Source organism: Asterias amurensis, chromosome 19 (assembly GCF_032118995.1).
Source record: "Asterias amurensis chromosome 19, ASM3211899v1".
NCBI lineage: Eukaryota > Metazoa > Echinodermata > Asteroidea > Forcipulatida > Asteriidae > Asterias > Asterias amurensis.
Genome location: NC_092666.1, coordinates 5,449,028 through 5,471,766, shown reverse-complemented (window position 1 = coordinate 5,471,766; position 22,739 = coordinate 5,449,028). Strand labels below are relative to the sequence as shown.

At 37.9% G+C, this 22,739-nt stretch overlaps 1 protein-coding gene and 1 non-coding gene across 2 annotated transcripts in view; both read right to left on the bottom strand.

The window, feature by feature from the left end:
• LOC139951513 (uncharacterized) overlaps positions 1–22,739 on the bottom strand; it is a 357,017-nt gene that overhangs the window by 210,008 nt on the left and 124,270 nt on the right. Inside the window, exons 54-73 of the mRNA XM_071950443.1 lie at positions 20,136–20,300; positions 18,960–19,397; positions 18,002–18,094; positions 17,134–17,298; positions 16,618–16,761; positions 15,533–15,631; positions 14,311–14,466; positions 13,307–13,447; positions 12,016–12,114; positions 10,960–11,118; positions 9,923–10,063; positions 7,974–8,072; positions 6,998–7,102; positions 6,207–6,365; positions 5,741–5,881; positions 5,071–5,175; positions 3,891–3,995; positions 2,525–2,623; positions 1,632–1,784; positions 637–777 (exon numbers count right to left, since the gene is read on the bottom strand). Coding sequence (XP_071806544.1) covers positions 637–777; positions 1,632–1,784; positions 2,525–2,623; positions 3,891–3,995; positions 5,071–5,175; positions 5,741–5,881; positions 6,207–6,365; positions 6,998–7,102; positions 7,974–8,072; positions 9,923–10,063; positions 10,960–11,118; positions 12,016–12,114; positions 13,307–13,447; positions 14,311–14,466; positions 15,533–15,631; positions 16,618–16,761; positions 17,134–17,298; positions 18,002–18,094; positions 18,960–19,397; positions 20,136–20,300 — 2,907 coding nt within the window. The remainder of the gene's footprint in view (positions 1–636; positions 778–1,631; positions 1,785–2,524; positions 2,624–3,890; positions 3,996–5,070; positions 5,176–5,740; positions 5,882–6,206; positions 6,366–6,997; positions 7,103–7,973; positions 8,073–9,922; positions 10,064–10,959; positions 11,119–12,015; positions 12,115–13,306; positions 13,448–14,310; positions 14,467–15,532; positions 15,632–16,617; positions 16,762–17,133; positions 17,299–18,001; positions 18,095–18,959; positions 19,398–20,135; positions 20,301–22,739) is intronic.
• On the bottom strand, positions 21,395–21,467 carry Trnan-auu (transfer RNA asparagine (anticodon AUU)). The gene has a single exon. It is a non-coding gene; the product is annotated as a tRNA-Asn (tRNA).

Below are 22,739 nucleotides of genomic sequence, written 5' to 3'. Positions count from 1 at the left end.
TGCATTTTGGTTCATCTTCGATTAGTTGTATTAAAGGCAGAGGACACTATTGGTAATTACTCAAAATAATTATTGCCATAAAACCTTTCTGGGTGACAAGTAATGGGGAGAGGTTGATGGTATAAAACATTGTGAGAAACGGCTCCCTCTGAAGTGCCAAAGTTTTCGAGAAAGAAGTAATTTTCCACGAATTTGATTTTACGAGAGCTCTAATTTAGAACTTGAGGTCTGGAAATCAACCATCTAAACGCACACAACTTCGTGTGACAATGGTTATTTTTCTTTCATTATTATCTCGCAACTTCGATGACCGATTGAGCTCAAGTTTTCACAGGTTTGTTATATTATGCATATGTTAAGATACACCAACTGTGAAGGCTAGTCTTCGACAACTACCAATAATGTCCACTGCCTTTAATGTTGTATTGGCCCTTTTAAGATGTTTTTAGGTGTGTTTCTCATGTTTGCTTTCATATTATTTTGTATATGTTTATTGTTTTGTGCTGTTATATATATTTTTGTACATTTTGTGTTGTTTTGGTCCAATAATTAGCCATAATAATTATAATAATAAGTCCGTTGAATTAGGGGACTGGACTGTTACTAAGGAGTACTAAGAAGTAAGTGCTGACTTACCCATTACAACCAAGCGGTATGTATTGGTTATATCTCCAGCATGACAGGTGTATCTTCCTAGATCCGACGCTTGGATGTTCTTAATCACAAACCTGGTGGTCGTTGGGCTCACATTCTCGATGTACACTCGATCATTTCCAACTACACATCGCAAAAAAGGAAACATTATAAAGATTATGTTCATTTGAGAAGTTGTCTTGCTATATGTTCTACTACCAGGGCCCAATTTCAAAAAGCTGTTAAGCAGAAAATTACCGCTTGACAAATTTCTCTGCTGAGCAACAATTGAGTGGAGCACCAGTCACAACAATATTCCTGTCCTTTTAATCTGTGTATCGTTGTAATTGTTTTTTAACTAATAATTGTTTTATTCTTGTATTGACCCCTTGCACGCACGTCGCACGCGGCGATTGATGCCACGCTAACCATGTTGGTGTGCAGTTAGGTTTACGTGTATTAACGCCACATCGCCTAAAATGCGCACTTCACTGCACAACACACAGCATAGTTTTATATATAAAACGCAGTGATATTGCCCACCAGTATGGCGCATTCAACATTTTTCTGATGATGACGTCAGATGAATTGGGTCAATATGCCAACCTAAAATTCTGCGGACACTAAAAATATTCTAATTCCAATTCTAATTCCAATGTAAACTTTATGTAATTTTAGCTTTGACGGGGCTCACCCGTGTCAGCCCCCAGTGCTTGTGGAGTGGGTCACTTGGGGGTGACCTGAGGTGCATGCAGTCACCACGAGAGGGCGAGTGTGGTCGTTCGATTAGCTCTTCTCAGGGGCTCACCCGAGTGAGCACCCTGAGTTCGACACAGGGAAGCTAATCAAACACACCCATAATAAAATTCATATTAAGGGATAAAACAATTGAATGTTTGAGTCATATACATGTAAAGTGCACATGTCCACAAGGCACTTTACACTTTTAAAGACAGTTTTTGAAGTTTTAATTGTTAAAAGTAGTTATACTAAAATACCTTGACTATTTCTGATGCGCTGATTGTCAGTGTCTGACCACCATGGACGTCCCTTACTCTGACTCAAAATCTCACAAGTCACAATCAATTCCTGGTCGAATGTTGGAGGTTGATTCAAATTGGTTGTAATGTACAATAAGTATCCGTTGCCAACTAGTCAAATAAAAACATAAAAATACAAATACTATTCATTTGTTTTAAAAAGCCATTGGCACTTTCTGAACAGAACAAAATATAAAGTTCACAGATTTACAAATAACTTACTGGGTTTACAGAAGGTAATGGTGAAAGACTTCCCTTGAAATATTATTCCATGAAATGCTTTACTTTTTGAGAAAACATTAAAAAAATTATAAATTCTCGATAGAAGAATTACGGATTTATTTTAAACACATGTCGTGACACGGCGAAACGTGCCGAAACAAGGATGGGTTTTCACAATATTTTCTCCCGACTCCGATGACCGATTGAGCCTAAATTTTCACAGGTTCGTTATTTTATATATAAGTTGTGATACACGAAGTGTGGGCCTTTGGAAAATACTGTTTATTGATGTTGTGCGATTGCTTTAAGGGGTTTGGTTTGTTTTGTACGGCACAAAACACAAATGTCCACAGATTTAAATTAAACTGACACAATAATAACAACAAAAACAGTAATAATCATAATAGTAACCAATTATAACCCAAAGGGCGTATCAAGCTCTTCCAACATTAATACCCCTGGTCAATGGGCCTTAACTTATTCCTTAAACCATCTCAGCTCCCTGGTAAGTATAATGTTAGTAGAAAGCTTCCCTTAAAATGTTACTAGCAGAGGTGCTGTTGTTTTTGAGAAATGATTAAAACAATTTCACACAAATTTATTTTTGTCTCCAAAATTTTTTTCTTTACCTTTAACATTGCAATAGCGATCAGAGAACCCAGCTAGACAATGGCAAACACCATTCACACAAGTAGCTCCATTCTGACAGGGTAACTCACACTCTGGAACTAATACAAACAACAGGTAATAAACCAAATCAATCAAGTTAATCCAACAAAAGAAGTGTTGTTAAAAACACATTCATAAATAACTCAGACAATTTTGCTGTTCCCATTGGTAGAGAGAGCGTCACGTGGGGGTGTTTAAACAATTGATAATGACCGGCTGGAATGTTTATAACTGGTTGTTTTCAGTTACGTTTACAATGTAGATGCATACTACGCGTACAATGCACCTGAAAACTGTCTCAGTCATGTCATGAAAATGCCACACACGTCCAGAGCTCAAGGACCTCGGAAAGGGATAAGTTTTACAGAGTTTCATACTTTATTACGCCTTTTAACCAAAAAGGCATTTATGAATGGGAATAAAAGAGTCGTGACTCATTATTAAACTGCCGTTTAAAACCTTGCCGGGTTATGGCCATGTGATAAAGTCCCAAGCCGAACGCACGCCCACGACCCTGCTGGTTAGAAACGGCAGTTTAAGAACTCGTCGCTACCACTTTCTTCCTTTATTTACAACCACAGAGAATCGGAATTATAAAAAGAACGAAAAAAAAGAGGCATGTGCCCAAAATGAGGTGTCAACTGTTGTTGGGATTGAACAAAGGCAGATTGACAAAAGCAGGATTTGAACCAATGACCTCCCAATTAACGTGCCGATGCTCTACCGACAGATCAGCCCTAGTGTTGTGGTCTCCCTATTTCAATATCCTTGCCTTATTTTGAATTTAATTTCAGTATTACAAGAAGTAAACTTATAAAAAATAAACAAAAACTTGTTTTCTTTTTTCTTTTTTCTTGGAGAAATCTCATCCCTGTATGTAATGAAGAAAATAACACGATAGACCCTTCCCATGAAAAATATTAACTGCACATAGCGCGTGCGCACTTACATTTTGGTTGGCAAAATGAGGGAACATCGCGCAATTTTGTACACATCTACATGTAGCGGCGTCCGTGACGCAGACGCGATTGCATGTCTGCTTAGTGCACATCTCCATGGCATTGGTTGGCAAAATGAGGGAACATATCATGCTGTTTTTTACACAGCTAACGGCGCCCGTGACGTACACACAATTGCGTGTCTGCTTAGTGCACATCTCTATGGTGTTGGTTGGCAAGATGAGGGAATATCGAGCTGTTTTGTACACAGAAGCGATTGCGCGTCTGCTTAGTGCACGTCTCTTTTGCATTTGCCAGCCAACAAGGTCTGTACGTATGCGTGAATGTAATAAGCATATTTCTTGAGAAGGGTCTATTGAGTTTTTACCTGGTAAGTAGACTTCACAGAATCTTCCACTATATCTGTCTGGGCATCGACATAACCCTTCTACACACTGACCACCGTTTGCACATGGAATCTCACAATCAGCAACTACAAAAGGACATGCACAAGTTTAGGTTTTGTACCAAGTGAGCAGTCCACCACAATCAAATTTTGTTGTTGACAAATTTACCGATATTTTGGTTTACAAAATGTAAATAATATTTTAGATTGACATTTTCAAGTTTTTTCAAAACATCTGTTAGAAGTTCCGCTACAGTTTGTAATTGTGGTTTAAGATTATTATTTTTAAAGTACATGTACTCAATGATTAATGTAGAAATACTGCCCAATATTTCTGTTAATTTTGTTTCCTTAGTGTATGTCTGGATATGCACTAAAAACAACATTACATTATCAATTGTTTGTTTGTTCATTTGTTTGTTTGTTTGTTTGTTTAGATGATCTTTCCATCAAGGGAACTCAGCAAACTCCCACAAGGGCATATATAAACACCAAATTGGCAACAGCAAATCTCTCTCATACAAACATTGGTTTGACATCTATGATTAAGAAATTATGATCCAGTAACTAGATGACAATACTCATTCTAGTCATTGTGAAATCAGCAGTTAGCTTGGTAGGATTCAAACCCGTATCGTTGTAATTGCTAGTCCTACAGTGTAACCACTGGACAGCGGTTTACATGTATCCGTTAAAGGCACTGGACACAATTGGTAATTACTCAAAAATAATTGTTAGCATCAAAAACTTACTTGGTAACAAGCAATGGAAAGCTGTTGATAGTATAAAACATTGTGAGAAACGGCTCCCTCTGGAAGTAACGTAGTTTTCAAGAAAGAAGTAATTTTCCATGAATTTGATATTGATACCTCAGAAAATCAAGCATCTAAAACCACACAACTTCATGTGACAAGGGTGTTTTTTCTTCCATTATTATCTCGTAACTTTGACGACCAATTGAGTTCAAATTTTTACAGGTTTGTTATTTTGTGCATATGTTGAGATACACCGAGTGAGAAAACTGGTCTTTGACAATTACCAAAGGTGTCCAGTGTCTTTAATCAATCAGTTAGTACAATGCACCAGTCTAAAGTAGACAACATCACTAATGTGAATTAGCCTGACAAAACAAAGATATAGGGAAACATTGTTCAGACTTTACCTGGTAAGTAGACTTCACAGAATCTTCCACTATATCTGTCTCGACATCGACACAGTCCCTCCACGCATTGACCACCGTTTGCACAACGCCTCTCACAGTCAGATACTACAAAGGACATGATCAAGTTTAGGTTTTCAAAACATTGTGGCATAAGGAAGTTACATTATTGCCCTTTACACCAGACCAAGGCAATCCTGCAAAATTTGGTTCACCTGCTCACAATTAATTCACTAAAAACCTATAATGTGCTACCCAGGCCTGTGAGTGGACCTGAAACACTACATGATGTAGTAATAAGCATGTAATGTCAAGTGAGCGCGCGTCACACATTTACGCCGGTCGAATTGGGGCACCCCATTAACCCAGTAACTAAGCTTATCTCACATTATTGTAGTTGTATATTATCTTACATAAAGCATGCCAGGGGGGGGGGATAAAGAAAATTAAGAAACAATTATGGACCAAAAGAGGATGGAGAAAAAGCGTAAATAAAAAATCTGCCTGATCAATAAAAAAAAAGCTGATACATGTATCCCCAGAGATTTCACAGGTCTGGCTACCCCTGGGTCAGACAAGAAGACAAAGGTTAGTAAACTGTGAGCTGAGCTTTTCCCTGCAAAAATATTATCGTTATGTGAATGAACATCAGGGGGTGGCGTTATAGACTTACCTCCAACAACGAATATGTAGGTATTGGTATATTGTCCAACTATGCATGTATATATGCCTTCATCATCAGCAGAGATGTCGTTAATGTTCAGTATTGAAGTCCATGGCTGTGGGGTGTCAACATTAATGTGATTTGAACCACCTATAATTAGAATGAAACAGGTCAAAGGTCAAAGGTCAAAGGTTAATCATAAGGCAGTGAACACTATTGGTATTTGGACACATACTTTGCCTTTAAGGTTACAAGACATTATTCAACTAAAGTGTTGCTCACATCCAAGATGGGTGTGGTACTAACCTTCTTCTAGAGATGGGATGGTGGATTGTTGAGGACTAATCCACATTGGTGAAGGGAAAACACCATCTCCTTCGACTTCACAGACAATTTGGACACATACTTCCCTTTAAGGTTACAGGACATTATTCAGCTAAGCGTTGCTAAGGGCCAAGATGGGTGTGGTACTAACCTTCTTCTAGAGATGGGATGGTGGATTGTTGAGGACTAATCCACATTGGTGAAGGGAAAACACCATCTCCTTCGACCTCACAGACAATTTGGACATCTTGACCTAAGCTGGGTATTTGATCATCGATGGTTACCACGGTGATGTTAAAAGTCTCACCCACTGAAAACAAAAACAATCAAAGATAAAGATAGATCGATAGATAGATAAGACCTCATTATCCCCCACTAGGGAAATTAAAATGGTCTTGTCAAAGGACTGTATGCAAATACAATACAACAGGGCCTAATTTCATAGAGCTGCTAAGTTCACAAATTTGCTTAGCATAAATTTTTTGCCTTGATAAAAACAGGATTACCAACCAAATTTCCAAGTGATTTTCAGGATAAGCAAACAACAGATGAATACCAGTCACACGCAAAATGCAACAAATGGAAATTTGGTTTGTAATCTTGTTTTTATCCAGACCCAGGTCAAAATTCCAGTTGCACCTAGTTAACTGGGGTCAACTGGTTCAACTGGATAGTGACCAAACTCGTCCATTTTCCATATTAACCAACTGGTTTGGACTAGGTTTAACTGTGTTCAACTAGGTTGAAATTATAAACCAGTTGGTCTCTGTCCATTTTCCATATTAAACCAACTGGTTTTAACTGTGTTTAACTAGTTTATCAACTGGTTTCAACTAGTTCTAGTTAAACCCAGCTTAACTAGGTTCAACTAGAATTTCGACCTGGGGAAACATCCAAGAAATTTCATGCTAAGCAAATTTGTTTTGCTTGGATTTCACTTACCAAATATCTGGCAGAGTTCTCCTAAGTATCCTTCTTGGCAGTAGCATCGTTGATTGATGCAAAGACCATCATTGGCACAGAGAAGGGTACACTCAGTACCTGGGACTACAACAACAACAACAACAACAAAAGGGTTAGTAAACAAAATCAGTCATTAACAACTTAATGTCTGTATTTTTAACTATTTCATGTATTTTTGGTATCGACCTGCAACCGTATCTGAGGGATCGGGAATAGTTAAGGGATTTCACAATGCATGTTTTCAAGAACTTGATGTCACTCTTAGTATTTTTGGTATCGACCTGCAACCGTATCTGAGGGATCGGGAATAGTTAAGGGATTTAACAATGCATGTTTTCAAGAACTTGATGTCACTCTTAGTACAGTTGTAAACAAACAGAATGGAAAATCTACATGGATAAAAACATCAGCCAGCTGCATGTAAAAAAAAAAAAAATGGCAGATAAATCCGAAGTTGGTCCAAATGTTTAACAACGTCTACCCTAAGTTTACCCCCAAAATATGGCATCTAAAGGCGTCATGATACGTTAAATGGTTAAGAATGTTCAAGTCTCTGTGTATACTTGGCCGAGTGGATAAGAGCACCAAACTCATTCTCTGGTGTTTCTGATCAACAGGGTGTTGGGTGAGAATCCCAGTCGTGACACTTGTGTCCTTAAGCAAGACACTTAACCATATGCTTTGTATTTTGAATGGGACATAAAGCCGCCGGCCCATGTGTTGTAAAAGAACCCAGTGCACTTATTGCTCATACCCCGTTCACACAGCACTAAGACCTTACGAAGATCATGCCAATCACCCCGATCGCAAAAAAAATTATTGGGCCTTCAGCCTAGTTGGAAATGGTAGCTGGATATGGGACTCAGAAGCGAACGGGACTCAGAAGCGCTATATTTTAGAACTTATAATATTAGAACTGCGTATTAGTATTATTATTCTAACTTTGACGTCATACCTTGTATCTGGCAGAAGTCACCTTGGAGTCCATAGGGACATAGACATGTTCCATTGACACATGCACTACCATACAGACATGGCCGCTCACACTGTAGCTCTACAATAGGGGCAAGAAAACACAGTAGAAACTTCTGAGTAATTTGAATAAACCTTATGAGTTTGCATGAGCTCATTTGTTTAAATTACCGTTTCTACAACTAGTTACAAAAGATTGTTACAGACATGGCCGCTCACACTGTGGCTCCACAATAGGGGCAAGAAAACATAGTAGAAACTTCTGAGTAATTTGAATAAACCTTATGCGTATGCATGAGCTCGTTTGTTTAAATTACCGTTTCTACAACTAGTTCCAAAAGATTGTTACAGACATGGCCGCTCACACTGTGGCTCCACAATAGGGGCAATAAAACAGAGTAAAAACTTCTGAGTAATTTGAATACACCATATGAATATGCATAAGCTTGTTTGTTTCAAACTACCATTCTACAACTAGATACAAGAGATTGTTACAGATATGGACGCGCAAACTGTACATGTACCTCTACAATAGGGGCAAGAAAACATAGTAGCAACTTCTGATTAATTTAAATACATTTATAAAGATGCGTGAGCTCATTTGCTTAAATTATCATTCTACGTTTGTAAAAACTAGTTATGGGTCACAAGAGATTGTTACAGACATGGGCGCTCAAACTTTACGTCTACAATAAGGGCATGAAATGCACCATACAGACATGGGCGCTCAGACTGTACCTTTACAATAGGGGCAAGAAAAAAATAGTAGAAACTTCTGAGTAATTTTGAATAAACTTTAGTGAATCGCTATCATTGGCTGAGAGTTCACGCTGATTTTTTTCCATTGTTTGTCATCAAAGATGGTGGGCAGTGATGTCATGTTCAACTTGTCGATTATTAAGTATCACAGTTTGTAAACATTGCTAACAGTGATTGCTGGTAAATAATAAAAAAAGTATTGATTCAAAACAAGACAGAAATGTTTATCATTTCTTTCTTTTTTGTTGCTGTCATTCTTATATATATCGGGTGTCTTACAGAAAGAAAAAAAAAAAATCATCTGCCCAGCACTATCAGATCATTTGTTCAGTTTGTATGGATTCAAAGACACTGGACACTATTGGTAATTGTCAAAGACCAGTCTTCTCACTCGGTGTATCTCAACATATGCATAAAATAACAAACTTGCGAAAATTTGAGCTCAATCGGTCGTTGAAGTTGCGAGATAATAATGAAAGAAAAAAACACCCTTGTCACACGAAGTTATGTGCTTTCAGATGCTTGATTCGGAGACCTCAAAATCTAATTTTGGGGTCTCAAAATCAAATCCATGGAAAATATTTTCTTTCTCAAAAACTTTGTTACTTCAGAGGGAGCCGTTTCTCACAACGTTTTATACCACCAACCTCTCCCCATTACTTTGTTACCAAGTAAGGTTTTATGCTAATCATTATTTTGAGTAATTACCAATAGTGTCCACTGCCTTTAACAAAAAATTGAATTTCATACTTTGGAGCTCCTGGTAGATTGGAAGTTTATTGATCAGGAGTGGTCTTCAAACAGTCCTTTGGTTTATTATTTCCTAATTGATATATGCATTTCCCATTTAATCAACTTTTGATCGTTAAAAATATGAAATTGCAGTTTAATGATCTTAGAGCACCGAGTCGCCGAAATACAACACTTAATTTCTTTGGGAATATACATGAATCAATCAATCAATCAATCCGAGGGAATTTATATAGCGCCAAAATCAACCAAAGTTGTTCAAAGGCGCCTCAAGACAGTTGGAAGAAAATTTTGATACACTTGTTGGAATAGAAAACATTTGAGGAGTTTCTTGAAAATGTGAATAGTGTTAGCATCCTTGACGTGGTTAGGGAGAGTGTTCCATTCTTGCATTCATTTATAAACATAAAACACTGGCCATACCAAATAGAGTGACGTTGATTTCAGCTTCCACTGGTCCAGCTACACATTTATAACTTCCTTCGTCTCGTTCATTCAGATTGTTAATCACAAGTCTGATGGCCGTGCTGTCCAGACTAACAACGTGAACACCGTCGGAACTCTCTGCAACAATAAAAAAAAAGTATTGTTATATGTGACAGGCTCTACAAAAAAATGAGTCGCTTGTCGCACAACCCATTTTCCAGTAGAGGGATGTTGAGTGACGGGAGGGTGAACAAAAAAAATTAATTTTAACAAATATTTAACGTGGTTTTATGCTTCTTTAGGGTCTACATTTTCACATTTTCTGAAGAAAAAAAAAACGGTTATCGATAAAGGTGAATAAAACATGTACTTTTTGTTCATCCCCTAGACATCAATAGTTGATGTTTTTATTAAACGGGCTGTTTCCCCAGTATGATAATAATAATAATTTATTTTTAATATAGCGCCTTACATTAAAAAAAAATCTCAAAACACTTGTTACCATGTAAGTTTTTATGCTAACAATTATGATGAGTAATTACCAATAGTGTCTGATGCCTTTAAGCGATTTGACAAGAACAATGAGAACGTAGTATTTGAGAAAGGTATATTCTTACTCAAGTATTAAAAGACTCCAGCTGAAGCCATTTATTAGGCAACAACAGTGTTTTTTCTTTCATTATTCTCTTGCAATTTCGATGACCAATTGCGTCCAAATTTTCACAGATTTGTCATTTTATGCATAAGTTGGGATACAGCAATCGAGAAGACTGGTCTTTGACAATAACCAATATTGTCCAGTGCCTTTAAGCGAACTTAGTCAAATGAGAACCAGTGATAATGCTTACCAGTGGTTTTTTTTTTCATTATTCTCTGGCAATTTTGATGACCAATTGAGTCCAAATTTTCACAGGTTTATTATTTAATGCATATGTTGGGATACACCAAGTGAGAAGACTGGTCTTTAACAATTACCAATAGTATCCAGTGCCTTAAAGTGAACTGAAACAATGGGAACCTGTGGTAATGCTTACCAGCATCATGAGAGGTCACGATGTAACCATCCGGGGTCATCCAGAATGGAAAGCTGACCTCACTAGATTGTGTCATCTCACATAGAAAGGTCAAAGTACCACCAATGATTGGGGTTTGACCCGGGGCCGGAGTGATGACTAGGCTGAACGATGGAGGAACTAAATGAAATAATGTTAAATATGTTAATGAAATCTTTATGAATATATCATAAACAAACCACAAATGGTAGTAATTTAGCTTTACAAAATCAAAAAATTTGTCATACACAAACCAACGATATTCAATTTATTTTGGTTAACCAACTCAATGTACTATTTAAAGCTTTACAAATTCTCAAAATTTGTTTTCATTTAATTTAATTTATTCTAGTGGTGAATTCCAAGGACCCAATGGGGAGAACACAAGGAAGAAAGTTTTGGTTTTTAATGTGGGAGGGGAGGAACCCAAGTAGCGGTAGGGTAGGGACTGAAAACCCAATCCATGTAGTGCCCCCGGTGGGATTCGAACTGGGGTCCTACAGGTGGAAAGACACCACTACGCCAACTGATCGCCCTAAATTAGTCATACTTATTGAAATTCACAACCAAACTCTAACATTTTTTGTTATAAACCTAATCATCCTGACGATGACTAGAGCAAGCTAGTCGAAACGTTAAGACCAAATTAAGAACTGACTCAGCGGTAGTACAGTTAATTATGATCCTATAAGCTAAAGTAGAAGTCCCAGCCAATTTCTATACCAGGTAATAGTTAATAAGCAGGACAGTTCTGAGAAGTCTCCCGAACACCCGAACAATCTACTCCGCGGTAGTAGAATAAAGCAAGACAGTTCTCTAATAATGAACTCTAACTGGCAAGTAGAAACACGCATGGTGTTACCGCAAACCAAAATTATAATCTAATTATTATTATTACTCTTACTATCATTATTGACAGGTTTATATATAGAATGGTTTATTAAAAAATGTCATAAGCAGCCACATGCTGAATTGCAACAGTTTACAATAAAAAGGGTAAACAAAACAAAATTGGATAAAAAAGTTAAACAAACTTACCAAGTGACTGACATTGATTTCCTTCAAAGTCTGGTGGGCATTGACATTCACCAAAGATACAATATCCGCCATTCAGGCAAGGTGCTAGGCATTCTGGAACTACAAAAACAGAAAAAAGGATTATTAGTTCCTAAGCAGAAAAGTGTTTAGATAACAAATGATGACCAATGGACAGTGTTACGTAATCACTCATGTTACGTACCTCATAGTTGGGAGCTCCAATTTGTAAAGCCGCTTTGTTGCAGTGGGAGGTACAACAAAACAAACTCCCAAGCATGACGTCAGAGCTTGTCATTTTGACGCGCGCCATCAACGGCAGAAGTGTTTTCAGTTTTTCAAAACCTTGAGGTTGAGGCTTAATTTTTTAATTGATAATTACGAAAAATTTAGATATGTACAAATATCAAAATTAAAGTTAAATGGTGAACAAAGGCATTAAAAAAAAGTTACAAATTTCTGTTAAAAACATTCCGCTCAAGTAGCTGGTTAATTTTTTTTAAATTGAATTGCATTGAATATACATATGGTTGGTTCTTAAAGGCAGTGGACACTATTGGTAATTACTCAAAATAATTATCAGCATAAAACCTCACTTGGTAACGAGTAATGGGGAGAGGTTGATAGTATAAAACATTGTGAAAAACGGCTTCCTATGAAGTAACGTAGTTTACGAGAAATAAGTGATTTTCCACGAATTTGATTTCGAGACCTCAAGTTTAAAACTTGAGGTCTCGAAATCAAGCATCTGAAAACACACAACTTTGTGTGACAAGGGTGTTTTTTTTCTTTCATAGTTATCTCGCAACTCCTACGACCAATTGAGCTCAAATTTTTACAGGTTTGTTATTTTATGCATATATTGAGATACACCAAGTGAGGAGACTGGTCTGTGACAATTACATAGTGTCGAGTGTCTTTAAGCAGCAAAGTGTTTCAACGAACAAAAGATGACGAATGGACAGTTGTAGTCCATAGTGCAAGGCATTCTGGAACTAAACTTAGGAATAGGTATTATTATACAAATTGTATCAACCAAATTTAATAACAAAGTTGGGAGGGTAGTGCATTCTACTCTACCAGCCAGGCTCCTATTGGGTGATTCCAATTCCAACATCTTAATATACTGTGAAGGAGGTAACCTTGTTTTAGCCCCAGGAATAGGTGGCAACGCGCCCCTGGTGGCAGTTGATGTCGGTTGACAGCCCAAATCATTTAGCCCACACCTTGATGTGTCCATCAATGGCCTAGTTATAAAAGGCGATCTCTTATATAAAAACAAAATTAAACTTACTCTGTACAGTGACATTGATGAAGTTGAACTGCTTTCCAACAACACAAACATACGTCCCTGAATCTTGGGGTTGAACATTGAAGATTTTCAGAGCAGTTTCAGATGGTGAGACTTCCTGGATGAAGACTCTATCATTGACACCTACAATATAGGAACAACCAGAGAGGATACAAGGATTAAAATATGGTAGATTCTCATTCATGGAAAGTGAGTTCTCACCTCCATTGAGACTGGAACAATCAATGCCTGATTTTCCCCGCTTATTTCGGCACTGGCTGTGTAAAGCAAAGAATGTCTCGTAATGTGGAGTTCACACATGCACAAGCTAAAGTTCCCTACTAACCTGTGAAATACGCTTGATATAAGCATTTGAAAAGTACTCCCTGCTTCCGCAAGCGCCGATTCTTTGCTTATGGTAAGCAGAGCCATGAAATTGGGCCCTGGTTTAAATACCAGGTAATAAAATAACATACTTTGAGAGTGAAATTTAACCTGCATTCATAAATACCTCAGACAGTTTCGCTATTCCTATTGGTGGAGAGCGCCTCACGTGGGGATATTTAAACGGTCGCTGGAGCTCTGTTTATAACCGGTTTTACAGAGTTTCTTACTTTGTTATGCCTTTTAACCAAAAAGGCATTTATGAATGGGAATAAAAGAGTAGTGACTCATTCTTAAATGGCTGTTTAAAAGTTTGCAGGGTTGTCGCCGTGCGATAAAAGCCCTTGCTTTCGGCTCGGGCCTTTATCACAAGGCAACGACCCTGCCGGTTTTAAACGGCCGTTTAAGAACTCGTCGCTACCCTTTTATTCCCTTATTGAGACGGGATCAATCTGGGTTAGGACCGGATCAATCTGGTTAAGGTACCATGTAATAAAATAACCTACCTTGAGAGTGAGATTTAACCTGCCTTGAGAGTGAGATTTAACCTGTGTTGAGACCTTATCAATCTGGGTTAGGACCGGATTAATCTGGTTTGCGTACCCGGTAATAAATTAACCTACCTTGAGAGTGAGGTTTAACCTGCATTGAGACCGGATCCAGCCAGATTGGGTTGCTAGGATACAGTCCGCTCAGCTCACATTGAAACGTTAGGTTGGAACCGACGTGTGGGTAGTCTATGATGTCAGGGTAGATGTTGACGATGTAACCTTCGTTGCCTGAAAGAAAATTAAATAAAAATATAGCACATTTATAATGTTCACAAATCCGCAAACAAATTGGCGCATAGAGAGCAAACACGAGCATAAAAACAAAACCAACATAACTCGGGCAAGTACTGAGTATACAGCGCTTACACACATCGGTGTATATGGGTACAATCAAAATGAATATTCTTTATCCCCGATTCAAATTTCACATCTATTAAATTGTTTGCAGTACCAGCTGCTAAAACATAGAATTCAAACTGTCTAGCTACCGGTCAATCTTGGTGGTCTATTTGGTATGATACTGCTCTAGAATTGAAAATATCGTGGGTTCGAATCCCACCCGAGTAAAAATGCCTGTGATTTTACTCACAGCACTCGGGTAAGTACTGAGTATACAGTGCTACATGTAACACACATTGGTGTATACGGGTAAAACCAAATGAATAAAATCAACATACATGAACATATATGTAATAGCAAGTTAGATGAAACCATATGATTTACCAATGGAAAAACAGAATAAATATTTACACATGACTCTGACCAAAAGTGATTTGCATTAGATGTGTTTCCAGCCTGTTTTTGAAAGACTCAAGTGATGGAGAAGTCTAAATATGATTTGGAAAATCGCTGCATAACCGGGGAGCTGTGACAGAGAAAGCTCTGTCGCCCCAAGACCAACATGATTATGATTTAGGTTCTGCTCAGAGGAATTTTGCAGCTGATTGCAAACCAGACCGGGGTGGACTGTACAATTCAAGTAGTTCAGAATTTAGTTAGTTTATCAAATTAATTTATGAGCTTTTATACTTTCAGAAAAATCTAGATGTAAGAGAAGGTTTGAAGAGTGGTTTGTGATACTTCTGAGAAAATAGAATTATATGTGGTTGTTGCGAACAACTTACCAACCAAAAGGACCTATAGTGTAAATAATAGTTAATGGCCTGACGTATCGGCACTAACATAGTCATTCTCGAAGGCTCTGCTAGGGTCCAAACACCAGGCCATAAACTGTTTTTTCCAAGTTTGTTTTGTGATACTTCTAATTGGGGAATAAAATATTTGAGTGGAGTACCTTTCTCACACTGGAGTCCAGTCAATCCTGAGGGGCATTTGCATTTGCCGTTGACACAAAATCCTCCGTTCACACATGGACGACTGTAGCAGTCAGGAACTTTAAACAACAAGAAAAATATCATGAGTTAGTAACGTTATCCTATATTCATAAATACCTCAGACAGTTTCGCTATTCCTATTGGTGGAGAGCGCGTCACGTGGAGGGTGTTTAAACGGTTGATAATGATCAGCTGGAGCTCTGTTTATAACCGGTTGTTTTTTGGATACTACGTATAGCCTTGGTGCAAGACTTTTCTTGTTACGGGCGATGCGGGCGCTGTTGGTGAGTTGGCAGCGCTGTGTGTGAAAGGAAAACAAGAACGTCTTGCACCAAGACTTTACGCGCACGAACATATCCAGGCACTGTCGTCTCAGTCATAACAGTGCAACACACGGACGTACAGAGCTTAAGGACGTCGGAACGCCCAACAGACTCTTCACAAAGTTTTTGAAAAAAATATTTCAAACCTCGAATTTTCAACTGTCAAAGTGTCAGTAATTGTATTTCTTTTTTTCGTTTTTTTAACAAAAGGGCATTTATGAATGGGAATACAAGAGTAGTGACTCGTTCTTAAACGTCCGTTTAAAACCTTGCAGGGTCGTTGCCGTGCGCTAAAGGCCCTCATCAAACGACAATTCGACCTTGCCGTCTTTAAACGGCCGTGTAAGAACTCGTCGCTACCCTTTTATTCCCATAATTGAAATTTCTACGGCGATATTCTATCAAGATCATAGCTCACTAGAAAGAAATTACATGGAAAAGGGTGAGTCTCTAGAACTTAATGAAATGCAGACAGAGTATTATTAGGTTCTCCGTAGGGAGATTGTTCCAAATCATTGGCCCAGCCACACTGAAAGCTGTTTGACCTAGAACTTTGTTTGCTCGGGGAACATTCAAGCGAGTGACGTCAAGTGTGGACCGAAGAAATCATGGTGGAGGAGTGTAATGTGACAGTAAAGTGGTAATATAATGGGGTGCAGTTTTGTTAAAGCATTTAAAAACAAGAAGAGCAATTTCTTTTCATGGATTTGTTCTCTACTCACATTGTAGAATGACAGTGTGTGGTACGGACTGTTGGCCTACAATACACCTGTAAGTCCCCTGATCTTCTGGTCTCAGATCCAGAATGACAAGTTTTGATGCTGTGGTTGAGTGTACGTCCATGTAGACTCGCTGATTACTGTTACCTACAGCGAGAAATCAAAAAACAGAATCATTTCAACTTAAGCTGCACCTTAACGAGGATTTAAGAAATTCTGACCAGGGCCCAATTTCAAGCCTCATTCTAAGAATTCTGCGGTTACGTGAAGCGTATTTCATGGGTAAGCAGAGCAACAGTAAGTTTCAGCTTATAAATCTAAAAAGCAAATGCATTTAAAGTTCTTTCTCATATTCAAATATTTGAGTGAGAAATTAACTCCTTACTTCAGAGGGAGCCCTTTCTCACAATGTTTTATACTATCAACAACTCTCCATTGCTCGTTACCAAGTAAGGTTTTATGCTAATAATTATTTTGAGTAATTACAAAACATTTCCAGTGCCTTAAATTCAAACTTACCGGATTGTTTTGCAAGAATGTTTTGACTGTCCAGTCCAAACCAAGTTGGGAAAACTAAGACATTGTTGTTTTTGATCTCACAGATGACAGTCAAATTGGAGTTGAGTTCTGGATAGCCGAATGGATTGGGCGTAATCACGACATCGTACTCAAACTGGGTATCAACTACAGGAAGATAAAAGTAAAGACAAATATCAATATTAAACTTTTTTAGAAACAAACCTTATCAAAAAAAATATTGTATATTCTGGTCAAACTGAACAAGTTTCTATCCATTTGAACCAGTTTCTATAGACGATGTGACCTGTGACATCACATGTTTACAAAAGAGCCACAGAGACTGGACTTCCTGCAGGCACGATTTGTACACAGCCCAATGGAAGAAAACATAAAATCTTATATTTTATGGAGATTGCAGTGTCTAATTATTATCAACTTTTGATATGATGAAAGGGGGCACAATCCATCTTGGCGACGGTGGTCCGGTGATTAGATTGCAGGACTTGCAATTACAAGGTTGTGGGTTCGAATCCTACCAAGCTAACCACTGATTGCACAATGACTGGAATAAGTATTTTTGTCTAGTTACTACATGTAAATCACAAAACCATTGACTTTAAAACAATGCTTGCTTGAGAGAGATTGGCTGTTTTCAGCTTGGCGTTTACATTGTACATGTACATGTATACCCCTTGTGGGAGTTTTGCCGATTTCCCTTGACGAGGAAAATCTTTATAAAAAAAAATTAAAAACCATATAAAAAAACAATCAACAATCTACCTTACGTACTTATTGCAGTAGATATTATGACATTTTTATATAAAACCTTACCACACAAACAAACAACCCAACAAACAAACAGCCTAACCTGGGTAATCGCACATCTCCCCAGTGAACTCAGGAAGACAAATGCATTGGTCTTTAATACAAGTTCCTCCATTCTCACACATGTTGTCACATTCTGAAGAAGAAAAATAAATCAAATTAATCACAGCAGGGGTGGAAATGAAGTGTATTTTCATGGTAGTCGTGGGGTGTCGTGGCCGAGTGGATAAGAACACCGAACTCGAGCTCTGGTGCTTCTGTTCAGCAGAGTGTGGGTTCGAATCCCGGTCGTGACACTTGTGTCCCTGAGCAAGACTCTTTTAACTATAATTGCTTCTCTCCACCCAGGGGTAAATGGGTACCTGTGAGGGCAGAGATGGATCTTGTGATTGATTTAGCCGAGTAGCGCATATTAATGTTGCACAAGGCTGTATACTCCCCACCAGGGAGCTGAGATGGTTTAAGGAGTGAATTAAGGCCCAGTGACCAGGGGTAATAATGTGAAGCGCTCTGGGACGCCCTCCGGGTGTGAAAAGCGCTATATAAAAACGGGTTATTATTATAATTATAGTCAGCAGGGCTAGTAACCCTGAATTATAGTAGCCCTGATGAGATCTTGGTAGCCCGAAAAACACATTATGTCTTGAGTCACGGCAGGCACACAAAAAAGTACAAAAGTATTTCATTTTACAATAGCCTCACCACAGTTCACTATTGTTGTGATGTTGATTTTTGCATTATTTTTCCACTAGCCCGCCGGGCTAATAAATTGGAAAAATGAATAGCATGGCTGTAAATCTAGTAGTCCTGGGCTAGCGGCAATTTCGACCCCTGTCACATAATGTAAAAATGGATTGTGTAAATAACAATTGTAACATAACAATTTAAGTGCCCCATGTGCAGCAAAACAAAAATGGTAACAAGTTTCTGTTAAGCAAGAATTTTCTGTGCTTAGCAATTTATTTATGCTAATACAGGTTTAATGAAATTGACTTTCTTACTTGATATCCGATCTGGTTGTTTCTTCAAGTTCTTGATACAGCTTGGGTTAGATTCCTCCGATGGTAGGTCATTACAAGCCGATAAGAATTGCTGAGCTTGAGCCGGCGAGAAAAACGTCAACAACTCCTCCATGTAAGAATTACAATTCAGCTTAACATCCTGGCAGATCTCAGCACAAAGACGTTCCGAGGTTCCTACGCAGGGTTGGAAGAAGTGATAGCAGAGAACAACCTTCGCAGCCTCGCCACAGTTAGAGAGACGAGAGTGGATAGCGGAAGCGAGCAGGTCCGCGGCTTCGGACTCCGGAGCAAACGCTGTTGGGAAGACGGCTTGTTTGTAGGGTAGACCTTGACAGAAAGAGCTGTTGAACGTTATGCAGTTGCTTTGTGGCTCTGGAGCGATTGTGACGTTAACAGCTGGTGTAGGGGTCGGTGTAGCTACAAATCAAACAGGCAGAAATAACATTCAGTATTACTTAAATTTAGAGTAATTTTTAGTGTTATATGTTATATTTATATTTATACATAGTTTTTAATGATTCCTGTAAGTGGCGGCTATCCGCTGTTCGATATCAATAATATTAAAAATATTAACAATTTAAAAAAATAATAATAACAATAAAGTGCTGTAAAACGCACATATCCACCCTGCTGGGTGTTCAAGCATAGAGCAAGGAAGGGTTCAAGGGACAATAAAACCACAAAACAAAACGAAAGAAAACAGACACAACAAAACTAGCCCTTGTTAACCTGTGACATAAGTCACAACAAGAATGTTGGTACTTTTGCACTGTGAGACAAAAATTATTTTAGCATGTAAAAAGTATTTTCAGAACATTGTTTTACTCATTTCTCAAAAACTACAGCACCTCAGAAATTTTAAAGGAAGCTTTCTACTATCAGGTTATCTCCAAATGGTGTAAGTTTAATGTAAATCTGTGTACATTGTGTTTTGTGTTACAAAGTGTACCAAAACTCTTTAAGCACACAATGCCTAGTAAAGTGGAGTTTGCACGCGCACAAGCCAAAATTCCATTCTATCCTGTGAAATACGCTTGACGTAAGCACAGAACTCCTTGCTTCCGCAAGTGCCAAATCTTTTCTTGCGGTAGACAGAGCCATGAAACTGGGCCCAGATGTTCTGGCTATATGTATGGTAGTTTTAATGATACTCACTTGGTATTGTTGAAGCCTCAACGAGTATTGTCTTATATCCAGTGGAGGTCCTACAAGAGTAGTTTCCAGCGTCCCTCGGTTGGAAGTCAACAATGATGAGTCTCGTTTCTGATTCTGAGATTATCTCCGAGTATACGTTATTGAAGCCAAGATCACCACGATTTGCTGTAGAGATAACATCGTACATTCAGTTAAAGCCATTATACACTTTCAGAACAGAAACAAAAAAAGGTTCACAGATTTACAAATAAAAAGTAAGACTTCTCTTGAAATGTTATTCCATGGAATGTTTTACTTTTTGAGAAATCATTAAAACAATTATCAATTCTCGATATCGAGAATTACGGATTTATTTTAAACACATGTCATGACACGTCGAAACGTGCGGAAACAAGGGTGGGTTTTCGCGTTATTTTCTCCCGACTCCGATTACCGATTGAGCCTAAATTTTCACAGGTTTGTTATTTTATATATAAGTTGTGATACACAAAGTGTGGGCAGTTAGACAATACTGTTTACCGAAAGTGTCCAATGGCTTTAAATCCATGGTACCCTTTTATGTAATTGTCAAAGACCAGTATCCTCAATCGGTGTATCCCAACATATGCATCAAACAACAAATCTTTGGAAATTTAAGCTCAATTGGTCATCGAAGATGCAAGTAAACGGCGAAGAAGAAAAAACCTTGTTGCATAGATGTGTCTGATTTCAGATGCCTGAGAGAGGCTTCAGACCTGGGGTCCTCATTCAAATTCAAATATTTTTGTGAAAATGTAACCCTTTCTCTAAAACCACCTTACTTCAAAGGACTAGTTTACAACAATGTTTTAGAGTATCATCTGGGCCCAATTTCATAGAGCTGCTTAGCACAAAAAATTTGCTGAGCATGAAATTTCTTCCTTGATAAAAACAGGATTACCAACCAAATTTCCTTGTGATTTTCAGGATAAGCAATTAACAGCTGAATACCAGTAACAAGCAATATCCAACAAATGGAAATTTGGTTGGTAGTCCTGTTTTATCAAGGAAGAAATTTCATGCAAAGCAAAGTGCTTAGCAGCTCTATGAAATTGGGCCCAGTTCTCAGCGCTCTTTACCAAGTAAGTCTTCATGGCCATTAGTTTTTGACATAATCATCAAAAGTATACTCTCCCTTTATAATACTAGTTTTTCTGCAGTAAATGATAGATATAAATATAAACCACAAGGGAAACTGACGGGGTAAATTTTTAAATGATTTAGGGGGTTGAACAAAGAATTGACTAGAGTGGGATTCGAACCCATGACCTCTGGATTAATGTGCCGGCGCTCTACCAACTAAGCTATCTAGCCCTATACATGTATGCTGGCAAATAAAAATTAAGCCAGGGCCCAATTTATAAAGTTATTTAGAAGAAAATACTGCTTGACAAAAACTGTTTTGATGCACAAAAATTCATGCAAAATATGATTACAAAAGCCAATATGGTAAACACGGCCTTAAATGCAGTGGACACCATTGGTAATTACTCAAAATAATTATTATCATATAACCTTTCTTGATAACGAATAATGGGGAGAGGCTGATAGTATAAAACATGGTGAGAAACAGCTCCCTCTAAAGTGACGTAGTTTTCGAGGACGAAGTAGTTTTCCACGAAGTTGATTTTGAGAACTAAGATTTAGAGTTTGAGGTCTGGAGATTAAGCATCTAAAAGCACACAACTTTGTGTGACCATGATGCGAAAAGTGTGTATTTTTCTTTCATTATATCTCACAACTTCGACGACCAAAAAGCTCAAACTTTCACAGGTTTGTTATTTTATGCATACGTTGAGATACACCAACTGTTAAAGGGAAGGTACACGTTTTGTAATTACTCAAAACAAATATTAAATTAAAAATTGACTTGGTAATTCGAGAATTGGAGAGCTGTTGATAGTATAAAACATTGTGCGAAACGGCTCCCTCTGAAGTAGCATAGATTTTGAAATAGGGGTAATTTGTCACTAAAATAATACAAGACTTCAAGCTAGAAGTCTTTTATTCCTATCTGAAAGCACACAAATTCGTCTAACAATTCGTGTTTTTTCTTTCATCATTTTCTCCCAACTCCGATGACCAATTGAGCTCAAATTTTCACAGATTGGTTATTTTATGCATATGTTGAGAAACACCAAGTCAGAACACTGGTCTTTGCCAATTACCAATAGTGTACCTTCCCTTTAAGACTAGTCTTTGACAATTACCAATAGTGTCCAGTGTCTTTAACCAGTTAGGAGTACTCCCTCATGAGAATGAGTTAGTTTTGATCCACCCATAATAATTCTTTAGTATGTAAACCCTCACTCATTGACTTGAACAAACCTTTCAGGTAATGTAAGGTGCAGCAGTACCATGTACAATGTAATGCATTTCAACAATCCCAAAATAAATAATTCCATGATTTAGCATGTAAATGCCACATAGCCTAAAATAAGCACTACACTGTTTAACCTATGGACATTGACTACCGAAATGGTGCAACGGACATTATTGTACATGTAACGATGACGGTACGTGAAATGGGTCATACATGTATAGGAACATCAGTGAAAAGTTGGTGCAGCTTTCTAATGGCTCGTT